The sequence below is a fragment of the Pan troglodytes genome, chromosome 15, assembly GCF_028858775.2.
Source record: "Pan troglodytes isolate AG18354 chromosome 15, NHGRI_mPanTro3-v2.0_pri, whole genome shotgun sequence".
NCBI lineage: Eukaryota > Metazoa > Chordata > Mammalia > Primates > Hominidae > Pan > Pan troglodytes.
Genome location: NC_072413.2, coordinates 91526718 through 91542247, shown reverse-complemented (window position 1 = coordinate 91542247; position 15530 = coordinate 91526718). Strand labels below are relative to the sequence as shown.

Below are 15530 nucleotides of genomic sequence, written 5' to 3'. Positions count from 1 at the left end.
GAGTGAGTGAGGCTCTCTCACTCTCTCAGAAGACTGCCACCTGTGAACAAGTCCAGCCTAGCCCCTGGACGATGAGACATCATGTGGAAAGAGAGGCCCAGACACCCCACCCATCTCACCATTCCAGCCATCCCAGCTTAGCCCCAGATATGGGAGTGAGACCATCTGGGGCCAGCCAATTCCAGCTTACCCACCAACTGATTGCAAATACATGAGTGAGCCTAGAGTAATTTATCAAAAGAACTGCTTAGCTGAGCTGAGCATAGGACAAATTGCCAATCCACAGAATTGCGATTAAATAATTGGTTGCCATATGAGACACTATGTTTTCAGATGGTTTGTTATGCATCCATAGATAACTGAGACAGCCCTCCAATATACCTACTCACAATCAACATCCCAAAAAGTTTAAATGATGTGTGCAAGGTCCACATAGGTAGGAGGGAACAGAACTGGCCAGAGTCCAAGAATCTCAACCAACTAGTCAAAAGTTCTTTTTTATGACATCATACTGCCTCCTCTTACTCTTTTCAATTATTAAAACAAGAAGAGAAGATGGAGGTGGTTTAGAGAAACTATTATTTAAAAAAAACTAAAGGAAATATTAGAGGAAGAATCTTTAGCTACATGTATTGTTCAACTTACACATAAATACTTTCCATATACAGTCAGTCTGGGTATGTTTTTCACACATACAAATTGGACTATTTGCACTCCACTTCAAAACAATTGAGATTTCTAGCATACAAGATATATCCTTAACTAAAGTTAAGTACCATAAATTGCAGTATAATTCAAACCTTTTTCTAATTGGACTCCTATCCCAGAATTACACATAGGCTTTTATTGCAAATTACTGAACAAAAGCATTGTGCATAAGATGGGTGAGCAAAAGCAGAAATGGAAATAGAGACCATTTGGATGTAGCAATCTTGCATGCTAAATTATTTCCTTTACCCCTCCACAAATACAATGGCATGCATATACTGGAAACCACGGTGCAGAAATGAGGCAGATGTCAATAAATGAATTTACATACAAACACAATAAATCATGCCCCAACCACACAAATGGTTTGCTCTTACCTTTTTCTGACATATAGCAGATATTTCAGCTGTAAGGGGAAGGCACACAAAATATCAACAAAGAAAGAGAGCCCCTCTAATTTTTATTTAATTAATTTATTTTTTGAGACAGTGTCTCACTCTGTCAATCAGGCTGGAGTGCAATGGCACCATCATAGCCCACCACAGCCTCTTGAACGCCTTGGCTCAAGTGATCCTCCTGACTCGCCTTCTAAGCAGCTAGGCAGTGATGTGGGCTTCCATGCCCAGCTAATTTTTTTTTTTTTTTTTTTTTTTTTTGTAGACATGGGGTCTTACTATGTTTCTCAGGCTGTTCTTCAACTCCTGGCCACAAGCAACCCTCCTGCCTTGACCTCCCTCCAAAAGGCTAGGATTACAGGTGTGAGCCACCATGCCAGGTCTAGAGCCCATTTAAAATAAGGGCAGCCATGAAGGGGGAATCTTTTAAATCTTAGTAATATGACCTCTGGACTTGGCCCAAACAGATTTTCACTTGGCTCATAAATTATCGTCTACTTTTATTGGCTTCTAGTTTCCTCAGAAATCATGAAATAGATCTCTTTTCATCTAGTAGTGTATGTTTAGTGAGGTTAAAAACACCTGCACACTGCTACTCTTACAAATAATTTAATCTTTTCAGACATGACTTAGAAATCAAATCTTGTTAAAGTCAAACAAATTTAATCTTATTTCCCCATTTTACAGAGGACAAAACTGAGAACCACTGTGGTTAGGTAAATTCTTCAAGGTCACACAAGCTATCAATGGTAGGGGCAGACCTTGAGTTCAAGTCTCCAAATTCCCCATTTACTGTTCTTCCCATTATACTATGACACTGGGTTAATGTGATATATTTACAGCATCACCATCGGATTATTTGCAATATCAAAACTGTAGACAAAATTACTAACTTGGACTACCTAGATTTAAATTATCAATTTATATCACTCTTAACGTGTGTGTGTAAAACCAGCTGTAGGGTTATTTAAGAGAAAGCAATTTTCAAACCCACGGGTAGACCAGTTGGAGCAAGACTGTCAAATTACTGTCTACATATGGGATTGACCTTAATGAATGCATAAGAATTCTTTTCAGTGGGCACATCAATTATTTCCATGAAAACTGATGCTGGAGAGCATTTGAAAATAAATTTTCCAAGAATTGGCTAATATGTACTCTGAAATAGTATGTACTCAAAAAATGAACTAACACCTTATTTATAGTCTAGTTACAATTTATTTAAAAGATCAAAGGTAAATGTCTCCCAAACCCTGTCTGGTAATCTTAAACTAGTGGATGAAAAAGCAACAAAATTTACAACTCATGTTTAAAAACTGGTTTTGTATAATTAATGGTTATTTGACAGTTTGATATCCTAGAGTTTATCTTAAATCATCTGAGGTTAGTGTCACATGTCTGTATAAGTAATGAAAAGTTATTGCCACTATTCCTCTAAAGATGAATATCACTGGAGATGACAACCAGAACTCAGCAACATATTTAAAAAGGATTTTATAACTTATATTTTATAACTTGACTAGGGCTTTTACCTCAGAGCACTGGATGATCACTAATTAAGTAGCGTAATTTAAAGGAAAAAAAGTTACATTTACCCATATGAGCCCAAATCTTTTTACAGGTTTTTTGTTGCTGTTGTTTTGGGGTTTTTTTATTTGTTTGTTTGTTTGTTTTTCTGAGACGGAGTCTCGCTCTGTTGCCCAGGCTGGAGTGCAGTGGGGCGATCTCGGCTCACTGCCAGCTCCGCCTCAAAGGTTCACGCCATTCTGCCTCAGCCTCCCGAGTAGCTGGGACTACAGGTGCCCGCCGCCACGCCCGGCTAATTTTTTGTATTTTTAGTAGTGACGGGGTTTCACCGTGTTAGCCAGGATGGTCTTGATTTCCTGACCTTGTGATCCGCCCACCTCGGCCTCCCAAAGTGCTGGGATTACAGGCGTGAGCCACCGTGCCCGGCCTGTTTTTGTTTTTTTTAAGACAAGGTCTTTCTCTGTCGCCTAGGCTGGAGTGCAGTGGCATGATCACGGCTCACTGCAGCCTCAACCTCCTGGGCTTAAATGATCCTCCCACAACAGACTCTCAAGTAGCTGGGACTACAGGCACGTGCCACCATGCCTGGCTAAATTGTTTTTTCTCTCCTGCCCTCCTAAATTTTTTATTTGTTTGTTTGTATTTTTAGTAGAGACAGAGTTTCACCACGTTGCCCAGGTTGGTCTCAAACTCCTAGGCTCAAGCCATCAGCCCGCCTCCACTTCCCAAAGTACTGGGATTACAGGCATGAGCCATTGCGCCTGACCTACAGATATTTTTATGTAAATTTTCAAAATGTGCCTTTGAAGGATATAGAGGCTGATATTATTGCTCCATTTTACAAGTGATTCTCCTGCCTCAGCCTCCTGAGTAGCTGGGATTACAGGCAGGTGCCACCATGCCTGGCTAATTTTTTATACGGGGTTTCACCATGTTAGCTAGGATGGGAATCCATTTATTTTCTACATCTGAAGTCACATACCATCGAGTTCTTCCTGTGCCCCGATCTCTACTCAAACTTAGTATGCCTGCAGCTCTTTCCACCTTTCATTTTTCCTCTGTGTTTGTCAGTACTTTTCCTTGTCATTTTAGCCTCCAATGACATGGCTGGAATAGCTGCCTCTCCCATATGTGGAGAAATGCTCTGTCTGGGACCTACCAACTTATAGGGCATAGCTTTGAGAACTCTGACAAACTACAAGAAGCATTGCAATCTTGTCTTTCCATTGAGATGGGTTAGATATACTTTATCCCCATTTTACTGATGAGGAAACTGGACCTCAGAGACATTCAATGATTTCCCCCCAACAACATGGTACTAGTAATAGTAGCAGGGGAAAGGCCAATTATTCATTTCTCTCCCAGCTGGTGTTCCTTATTCTTTTTCTTCTCCTTAATAAGACCTGGTGCAGCAACTTATCACTGACAACACCTGTTACAGATACAGAAAATCCCTGAAGACATAATTTGGCAGGGCTTTAGTCATATGGAATCCTAATTCCAATATCTACCCTTAATTTTGGTAGGGATGATACTACTTCCCACATTATTAAATGTGCGGGTACATTATAAGCAAGGCATTGATATTATGCTTCATATCAATGAATATTCATACAATACAATACTTTGGTGACTGTCTTTGTAAAATAAAATAGTACAAAAGGAGATAAAGCAACTATGTCATTAGTCATGATTACTCATTATTCATCCTTTCCTAAGTAAACCATACCTTGTGGCAGAAGAACATCAATCAGCCACTCACTGTGGTCCCTATTGAAAAAAACAAAATTCATTTTTGAGCTTCATTGAAATGTTCTCCTTCCACATGAATGTTTATAAGCTGCACACTAGTGCTGAAAGGCTTTTAATAGAAAGGAAGTATAATTAAGAGCACTGTCATAATAAACTCTTAAAATGTCTAATGCATTCCAGCTAAATTATAAATTATAGGCACTTCATCATATTCAGTTATCTTTAAATGATACTTTCCAGATGCTAATTAAGCCAACCAAAATACTGCATGATCTGTACAAAGCTGAGTGTGATTCTGTGAAACAAACAAGCAAAAAGAACCCATATAATTTGTATGTCATGTTTGGAAACCACAGTTTTCTTTTACATCTGTTTTTCTCGGTGGCCTTTTTAACAGGGTTACTCCAAAATTGGAGCTGATTTATTAAATGGAATTGCCTTCTTCTCATGTCACATAAAGAGAAATATTGCAGCTTTTCAAAGCTGTAATGTTCCCAATGAAAGTTTGCTATATGTTAAGTATCAGAATAATTAACCTTTAAAAATCAGAGAGGCTAGAGAGAAACTTTAGCAATGTAACTAATTTAAGTCCAAATGATTTTTCTTATCTTCTTATTGCTGTCCTATTTCCTTTTCTTTAAGAACTCTCATACCTACCCTGCAATCCTCTCGCTGCATTCTTCACAGAGATACAACGGGGGTGGTTTATCACCCAATGCTACTGACAGGGAAGGGTCTATACACATCTGAAACATATGAAAAGACAGAATGAACTCTCCTGCTCCTGGGTATCACATTCCCTATATTCTAAGCACAAATGCTTCAATAATGACAGATTTTCCACAAGCGAGGTGGAATAAACATTTTTAGTAAAACCCTTTCTACCGATAAATGTTTCTCCCTGGACTAGCTGATGAGTCCACCCTGAGGATTTAAATGTGGCTGCCGTGGTTTTTCATTTCTCCTGTTAACTTGCAATTCAAGTAATAAATAGTGTCAAGAAATTCACTCTCATTCCACAAAGATCCAAAATATCATCTTGTTCAATTGCTGCTCAAATTGGCAATATATGACTCATACTAATTCCTTCTTTAAAGTGGTAAACAACAGTAGTTTCTCATTAGGAAAAGGAAAATATATTATTAAGATTTCAGAATCATAACTGATACCGAAGTGCTAGTGGTAGAGAACTTTGCTTCTTAAGGCATACCTTATTCAAAAAAGTTGGCATTAAATCTAACATTGAGTGGTTCACTTCTCTTACTCTGGAATCTTAGTTCTGTATCAATCATCCAACCTTTCTTTTTCATGTGTGTTTTTTTTTTTTCCTACACATGACCTATAATTTGTTTGCCCTTGCTGGAACTGGTTGATACAGCTGGGTTTCACGAGCCTAAGCACAGAGATGCAAAGTGTTAATTTCACAGTTGATCATCAGAATATTTCAATATCTGGAACTTTTAAATCAAATGAACAAAAAATCTAGATAACTAACTGCATTTTGTACTTTGCATAAATTTAAATTTCTATAATTTACCAAAGCCATTTTGAATTCTGTTTCTACCCTCGAAAAAATAATCAATTCATGTGCTAGCTGAGTAAGCAGTTAAGATGCCTAATACACAAATTTTTCTGGAACTACACTCTTTTTAGTTGTTCTCACAAATTTGAAGGGGGGAAATCACCTAAACTTATAACCCAAACAGCCTGTAATTCAAAGTGAAAACAGACATTTCAATGATTGAGGAAGCTAGTTAGAATTGCTCAATTTACCATCAACATTTGTAAACTATATATTCCCCGATGACAAAGGCTCAGAGTGAAAATTTTCCTCATATAAGTTTCATGCTTCCTTAGACGTAATGAGTAACTACTTTGGGGTGTGTTAAATCAGAGATTGGCAAACTTTTTTTGTAAATATTTTAGGCTTTGTGGGCCACAGTCTCTGTCACAACTACTCAATTCTGCTGTTGGAGCATGAAAGCAGCCATAGACAATAAATATGTAAGAAAATTAACATAGCTGTGTTCTAATAAAACCTTATTTCCAAAAACTGGCAGCAGGCCAGATTTGGCTCTGGGCCATAGTTTGCCAGAACCTGCCTTAGATAATTATCTGGGCTTCAAAGTATTTCATAAAGTGGACTTCAAGTAGAACCAAGTAAAATCAAAAGCAGAGTATGATATCGTAAACTTTAAGTTCCAACATATTTTCACATTTAATCCTATTACAACTCTTGGCTTTTGCCTAAAAAGTACTTTTTTGCAGCCTATTAAAACAAAAATGGATAATATTTTTCTATTTGGTATACCATTCTTGCTTAGCAGTACAGCTCACTATCACAGAGATATTAGGCTTTTGGTGAGAATTAATCAATTTTCCCCAAATCTTTCCCATGCCCCTCATGTGGAGCTCCTCTTACATATTATATGTTATTCTACCCTCTTTTTCAGTGAGTCATTGATACCTCTCTCACGTAAAGATACTTTTTCACACTACTCAAAAGGAGAAGCTCCTAGGATGCTAAAACTATAAATAATCATTAGAGATTAGCTAGTCAACCTCTGACTTTTTAAATAACTTACTTAGCATGACCTATCAGATCTGTAGTTGGTCTAGTGAGTTTTGTTCTAGTCTGAACAGGTTGGTTTACATCCACACTAATGTGTTCATATCTGTGTGTCACATTAATAAGTGGATTTTTTTGTTTATAAATATGACATATGCCCAATGTAGAGGCTTTGGAAAACCGAGAAAGGGAAAAAAGAAAATTCAATTAACACATTAACCTTCCATCTTGATGCAATCCATAGTAACACTCTGATAAGTATTACTGATTGTTTTTCACCATGATAAGTATTACTGATTGTTTTTCACTATGTAACCTTTAAACTTTTTAAAACTTTTAAACATCATACTATAAAATTGCATAACTTTATGCTTAACATTATTTTGTAAGCATTTGGATGTTGGATACCCTTGATTTGCATGTCATGTGGTGATGATGTGGATTGGGCGGACTCACACTGTAAAGCAAGAGCAATACTGAGCCAGACCTATTGTAGTGCAAAAATGGCCCCAGCACAGGAAGACTTAATGAGAATGCTACCTTTCTGCAAAGTGTAGAATGAAAATAGAAAAGGAGGGTCTTTAAGGAAACTGGAGTTCAGAAAGTAAGATTTGGGGGATATGAAAATGTCTTGGGACTAGAAAGAGGTGGTGTTGGCAAACATTGTAAATATACTAAATGACACTGAATTATTCCCTTTAAAATAATTCATTGTTCATTATGTGAATTTTGCCTCTATTTTTATAAAATGACAGAAAGTGGATGGTTTGACCTATCATGGCTGACTCACTTCAGGAAGAAAAGTGAGGCCAACTCAGTGGAATGGACTGGGCTGTTTGCCTAGAAAAGAAGTAGAAAATCTAATTCATGATGCTTTCTGTGAGTAGGAGGCCAGAAAGCATTACTAACCAGGATATCAGAGGACTCCTGAGAATGCAGTCTGACATAAAATCAAGGAAAAATAACTGCAGAAACCAGACAGAAAGGATCCCCTTCATGTTGATGTCTGGGTGACCCAAAAGAAGGAGCTATAACTTAGGCAGGAGGAAGAAAAGAAGGATAATAAGAAGGAACCATGAAAGTCTCATCATTGTGAAAAATCGAGCCAAACTATATGAATAAACTATGAATTCACATGTGAGTAGCTCAAAATATCCTCACTCCAAAGAAGAGCACCTCTGAACCCCAAATGTCTATTGAAGGTCAATAGTGGGGTGCACACAGTAGAATGGGAAGGGCCTACACTTCCATTGTGTGGGTCATCATTACCTGCTCTTTTTTTTTTTCGAGATGGAGTCTTGCTCTGTTGCCCAGGCTGGAGTGCAGTGGTGCAATCTCCTCTCACTGCAACCTCCACCTCCCTGGTTCAAGTAATTCCCCTCCCTCAGCCTCCCGAGTAGCTGGGATTACAGGCACACACCACCACGCCCAGCTTATTTTTATTGTACTTTTAGTAGAGACGGGGTTTCACCATGTTGGCCAGACTGGGCTCAAACTCCCGACCTCAGGCAATCCACCTGCCTCAGCCTCTGAAAGTGCTGGGATTACAGGCTTGAGCCACCACACCCAGCCAGTTACCTGCTCTTAATATCAATCCATTCAATTTGCCTTCAACAAAAGCAGAGATTAAAAATAATAATACAAGGCCATCCTTTGTTAGTATAATGTATCTAGATGACAGTGTTATTACTGGCACTCCTCTGCCAGTTTTTGGTTCATGAAACACATTTTTGGTTTCTTTTATATTTATTGGATCTCATTTCACCTTTCCTACTTTGTTTCTATAAAGAGATGGTGTTAGTTTTCTATTAGTATTTGGTTTTCTACAGGCTATCTATAAAACAAAAGAAGCAAACCCGCAGGACACCTGGTTCTCCAAAGTAACTGTGAACTCTGATAACTTCAGGTAACTCCTACTCCTCATAATATAAAAATTATACCTTGCAAATCCAGACACAGGTTCATCCAGCCAAATATTTTATATCCAATAAATATATCATAAATACTTTTCTTAAAAGGTGTGATTATTTTTCTTCACATTCAACTTTCAAGATTCAGGGTTATACTAGGACAGAACCAATTTGGTGTGGTAGAAGGACAATAAGGTTAGGAGTCCAGATACCTGGTTCTGTCTCCAGTTTTGTTGCTAACTGGCAACCTTAGGAAAATGACTTGACTCTGTAAACCACTATTTCCTTACTTTTAATGTAACTTTCCATGTATATGCTGTCCAGACACCTTTCAGTCATTTCAGTTAAGTCATATTTGTAATATGAGCTAAAAATTAACAATTTTACCTTTTTGTCCTACCACTCCTGAATTTGCATAAGCACTCATGATTTGTAGCATACACATGAAAACAGAGAGAAAATACATTTCCCTGAGTTCATTAGCTGAAATAGAAACCAGTTAAGGACCATGTAAGCATTTTACTAGGATCCTTCTGATAGATAATTAGCTCAGTGCTACATAGCACTTGGCTACGAACGCATAGCCAAAACTGCAGACAACGCTATTCATTGCTCTCTCTTGACCAGTCTGCCAAAGTACAATCAGATTGAATATGGAGGTACTTCGAATTACTACAGAGGACATGCCTCTGCTTTACAGAGAAGGATGCAATCTACTCCACTTCATTCAGCAATTTGACCACTGACAATACAGTATGGCACCAGGTCTAATAAAACAGTACCTTCACAGCTGGTTTGTTAATTGCATTGTGGCATTCAATGTGCTGGCAGTGGATGGGATTCCAAGCTGTAAAGTAAAGCACAGCTGATGAATACTTCTCATTGAAATTATTCATGCCCTAGTAAAAACAGATACCTTACTATTTTCTTTTTTCTAAACAGAACCATCATCAGAAAGCTTTCTAACAGAATCATCTTTTTAATCTATAAAAAATTTAAAAGACAAGCAAAGATATACAACTCCATCCATTTTCCTAGGATAAGAGATAAGCCAATATAAGATGGCATGTACAGTACCACCATGGTATGCCATTAATAAGTTTTCAAAGGTTTTTACAACCATGGTTTCACTTGATCCTCCAACAATTCTGTAGGGTAGGTACAGCAGATTATTAATCTCATTTCATATAAGAATAAATTAAAGTTAGCAAGGTTAAGTAGCTTGATATGGTCACAGAGTTAGTATATGATAAGCTAGAACTAGAACCTATATTTCTTGGTGCTTGACATTCTGCTCTTTTCATGATTGTATATTATGCTAAACATCCTAGATTCTTGGCACCAGTAAGCGTTTTAAATTGATAACAACTGAAATGAATAGTAAGACTTCCTCTACCATTCCATTTCCTATCCCATCCCCATCACACATGGAGACTGGAAAGATTAATTTCTTGCCCAAATGAAATGCATCTCTCTCTTACACATGACCCACCTACTAAACCTCTGCTAGTCTGCTAATACCCAATTAAATCTCTGCTAGTCTGCTAATACCCAACTCCTAAGCTCAGTATACACACAGAATGAGGAAAAGAACCAAGTGACCTGTAAAAAGTCAGACTGAGAATCACAACCAGTAGTTATCATCTGGATGATTCTGTAGCCCAAAGCACTTCGCTAACAATATTCCATCATTAAAAACATGTAAGGGGTTTATATGCTTGAAAGTAGGACATTTTTCTAAAGTGTCATATTTTAAACTCATAGGACTATGTTGGCCTATTCTTAATACGTGGGAATTTGCAGATGAGAAGATATTCTTACTTAGTTACATATTCAATTATAATTCAAAAATATATATTATTAATGATCCGAGCTAATTTATGTTCCAAACACTTTAGAAAATTTTCTACCTAGGAGCTTCCCACCTTCAAACTTTCTATCCCATTGTTAGACCATGTATAAGATTATGTGTCTAGTTGGGGATTCACAGAAATATAGTTACCAGAACCACTGACATTTAAAAATATACGACAGGTCTATTTATTTGAAAAGAAGACAAGAAATACAGACCAGAGACCACTACTATAATAAGATAGTATCATGTTGATCATATTTTTAGAGCACAACAAAGAAGAAATGGAAATGAATGAGTACATGAACAGATTGATGAAGAAATAATTTGGGTATAGGTGCTTCATAACTATGAGATTAGTTTCCCATATATGGTAAAGTCAAGCTGAATATAAAGAGTTGCAACAAGTTTTCTTGTACAATTAGAGTAACATAGAGGAAAAAGCTGCCTTTAACCAGTACATGAATTGCAAAAACATGGAACATGTGCTGCATTCTTCTGATCCCAAACTCATGACAGACATCACTAATCCATTACAGCATTCCTTCCTGCTGAGTCCAGAACTGGCCTTAGGATCCTTCTTATCACTGTGCTCCAAGAAGTCATCACTAATCAAAACAAAATTGGCACACAAGGTAAAATCTGCTAACCATCTCCAAATCAGTGTATTATAAGAATGTTTGCAGACTGCTTTACAGAAGTTCATGACACTTACGGGAAGAATTAATATTCAAAACATATAACAACTGCTATGGCACAGATAAACAAATTGAAGTGTGCACCAGCCACAGTAATTAGGGCTCTAAAGACTTCTATTCTGCCAGAAATAAATGCTTTTTTGTGGATAATGGAGATATCCAGGATGTCCTACTGCTTTAATTTTGCATTCCATTTTTACTGAGTGTTGCTGTGTTAAGAACAGGTTGTAGGATAATCAATTTAAGTTCATAAAAGCCACATTGGATTTAAACTTACTAGAACAGTGATCTTAAGTTTTGCTATGTATCAAAAATCAACTGTCAAGATTTTAAAAATATGATGTCTGGAACCAATGTTAGATCTTCTGAATCAAAATGTTTGAGGATAGAACACAGGTATTTTTAATTGGGAAAAGCACTACAATTGATTTTGATATAAGGACAATCAGCATACCTTATCTTGTGGCAAATATAGTCATAATAGATCACCATTCAAAAATAATAACAAAAAACATAGCATAAAAACACAGCAGACAAGAATTACCCTTTCAACTATGATAGAAAAATTGGTATTAGACTTGCCTTCCCACCATAAACAACTAGAGAACTAAAAAACATATATTTGAAACACTATTTTCAGAAACTGGTCTCCAAGTAGTACAGGACAGTGATCCTTGAGAGAAGAGAAATAATGCAGTGAGCCCCACAATCACCCTGGCTTTCTTCCTGACAGTAACTTCCAGACCTTGGCCCTAGAAAGGGAAAGATAAGCAGAATAGTATGGTCTTGTTTTTAGTTGAGGGGACAAAAACTGGAGTTTAGAGAGGCCAGGTGGCTGAAATTTGCTGAATAGAGTATGAAGGAAGAGGGAACTATGCAAAGAAAGAGATCCAGAAATCTAAATAGGAGTCCTTTTGAGTCTTTGGCTTTATACTAAGTAAAATGTATGTAAGGTAAAACTCCATGAGGCTGGATAGAGAAAAACTGTGAGGGTTCTGTGAGCTAAGCAATTCCTAGAGCTTGTACAGGGCTGGAAGATATTCAAGGTCCAACCAGTTAGAGTAGGGGAAAATCACTAAATACTTGGAGCAATCATAGAAACTTTAGGAGGGTCATTTCTTAGTAATAGGGTTAAACTAACATTAGAGAAAAAGTTACTCTAGGCTCATTCTAACAAAACCTAAGAATAAGCCTTGAAATGGTCAGACTAATCCACAAGTAGCTTGATTGCCAAAACAAACTTCAACATACTGTAATGGAAGACAGCAAAATTCAGACACTCAATAATGTAACAATCATGAAACCAGCATCCAGTCAAAATTATTTGATATTTGAAAAGGGGGTTAAATGTCACTCATAACCAGGGGGAAAACAGATCAGCAGAAACAAACCCAGAAACTGTGGAGATGAAGTAGTTGGCAAAGAAGAACTTTAAAATAGTTATCATAAACATTGGCAAAGGAAAGCATGAAGATAGGCATAATGAGGACAGAGATGGGAGATATAATTTAAAAATTAAATGTGACTTTAAAAATCAGAAATACAACTTGAAAAACTCACTGAATGGGCTTAATAGAAGAATAGACAATGCAGAAGAAAAGATCAGTGAATTAGGAGACATAACAAAACTACCCAAACTGAAATAATGGAAGAAAAATAGAGATACAGTGAACTGTGGGAAAATTTCAGGCAGTTTTACCTTACATATATTTTACTTAGTATAAAGCCAAATTTTTATGATTGCTCCAAGTACATGTGATTTAAAGCACAAAAGAAATAAAAGGGGGAAATATTTGAAGAGACAATGGCTAAAAATTTTCAAGTCTGATGAAAACAACCCCCAAATCCAAGAAGCTCAATGAATCCTAGGCAAGATAAAAGCAAAGAAAATAACACCAAAATTCATTATAAACAAATTGATGAAAACCAATAAGGAGAAAATCTTAAAAATAGCCAGGAGGGAAAAAAAGACACATTACTTACAGGGGAACAAAGATAAGAATGATCGCTGATTTCTCGTCAGAAACAATGCAAGCCAGAAGACAATGGAACGACATCTTTAATAGGCTGAAAGAAAAAAACTGTCAACCTAGAATTCTATACCCAGTGAAATTATCCTTCAAAAATGAGTATGAAATAAAGACTATTTGAAGACAAACACAAAATAAGAGAATTCATTTCCAGCTGAGCTCCACTACAAGAAATGTTAAAGGAAGTTTTTCGGGCTAAAGGAAAATGATACCAGATAGTAGCTCAAATTTACACAAAGGCATAAAGAGTGTTGGACATGGTAAGTATGCTGAATAACTACAGAAGGCTTTTTTACTCATATTAATATGTTGTTAAAAGATGGTTGATTATTTAAAACAAAAAATAATTATAATGAATAGAGGCTAATAATATATATAGAAGTAAGATGTTTGGTAACAATAACAAAAAGGATAGGAGGGGTAAAATTAAAATACAAAAAGGCCTTACATTATATGTAAACTGATATAATTTGAGGTAGACTGTGAAGTTAAAAGTGCATATTATAAACCCAAGAGCAATTTTTTAAAGATGGTATAGCTAACAATACAATACAGAAATAAAATGTAACACTAAAAATAATTAATTCAAAAAAGGCAAGATATCAAAAAGAAAAAAAAGGAACAGATGGGACAAATGTAAAACAAGTGTAACATGATAGGCTTCAGTCATACAAGTGTATCATGATAGGCTTCAATTCATACCAGAAATTACATTAAATGTCAATGGTCTAAACAATAATTTTACTAATGTAAATGGTCTAAAAGGCAAAGATTGTGAAACAGGATTTGAGTTTTTTAAAACCCATGACCCAATTGTATGCTGCCTGTGAAAAACATAGCTAAATTATAAAGGCTCAGATAAGCTAGAAGTAAACAGAAAAAGTTATATTATGCAATTATGGCATAATTGTTATACCATAATTGAAATTATAAGAAAGCTTGAGTGTCTATATTAATATCAGAGAAATAGATTTCAGAACAAAGAATATTACCAGAAAAACCAAGGCAATTTTACAATGATGAAAGGGTCAATTAACCTAGAAAACATAAAAACCATAAATATTTGTACCCTTAGTAAGGTGAGAGAATTGAAAGAAGCATAACTGAAGTTGTAGATTTCCATAATCCTCTCTCAGTAACTGATAAAACAAGCAGACAGAAAATCAGCAAATATATAAGACTTGAAAACACTCTCAAACAACTTAACCTACTTTATAATGTTAGAAATCTACACTCAACCACTGTGGAATACACATTGTTTTAAAGCACACGTGCAACATTTAACAAGATAGGTATTCCAGTCCGTAAAATAAGTCTCAAAAATTTAGATGGAGCTACATCATACAGCATATTCTCTAGCCACAATAGAATTAAACTAGAAACCAATAACACAAAAGTATCTGAAAAATTACCAAATATTTACGCATTAAAAAGCACACTTCTAAACAATTCATGAATGAAAGAAGAAACTTTAGAAAATATCCTGTACTGAAATACAATAAAAGCATAACATACATAATGAATTTCTGGGAAGCAACTAAAGCAATGATTAAATGGAAATTTATAGCTAAAAATTATTATATAAGAAAATATTAAAGATCTGAAATAAAAGGTTTACGCATCTCCCTTAATAAGATAGAAAAAGAACAGAACTCAGTAGGTGGAAGAAAACAATATAGAAACAGAAATCAATGAAATTGAAATCAGAAAATCAATAGATAAAATCAATAAAATCAAAAACTGGTTCTTTGAAAAGTCCCAAAAAATTGATAAGCCCCAGCATCCTGATGGACAAAAAAAAAATTGAAAATTCATGAATTACCAATATCAGGAATGAAAGGTAGAACATTACTACAGATCCTACAGACATGCTAATAAATTTGAAAACTTGGATGAGATGCTCACATTCCTTAAAAGACACAAATAACTCACTATAACTCAATAAAAGTAAAAAAAAACCATAACTATTAAAATTACATTCACAACATAAAACATTTCCCTCAAAGAAACCCCAAGTCCATATGGCTTCACCAGTAAATTCTATTAATCATTGAAAGAATAAATAATACAAATCTTACATAAACTCTTT

General features: G+C 35.9%; 1 protein-coding gene across 20 annotated transcripts in view; it reads right to left on the bottom strand.

Annotated features, from left to right (window-relative positions):
• UNC79 (unc-79 homolog, NALCN channel complex subunit) overlaps nt 1-15530 on the bottom strand; it is a 374208-nt gene that overhangs the window by 174063 nt on the left and 184615 nt on the right. For 18 of the 20 annotated variants that reach the window (XM_063793093.1, XM_054666247.2, XM_054666242.2 and 15 more), the window contains 4 exons: nt 9644-9708; nt 5040-5128; nt 4360-4400; nt 1086-1114 (listed from right to left, as the gene is read on the bottom strand). In XM_063793093.1, coding sequence (XP_063649163.1) covers nt 1086-1114; nt 4360-4400; nt 5040-5128; nt 9644-9708 — 224 coding nt within the window. The remainder of the gene's footprint in view (nt 1-1085; nt 1115-4359; nt 4401-5039; nt 5129-9643; nt 9709-15530) is intronic. The other 2 variants (XM_054666252.2, XM_054666259.2) reach the window with 1 other exon arrangement.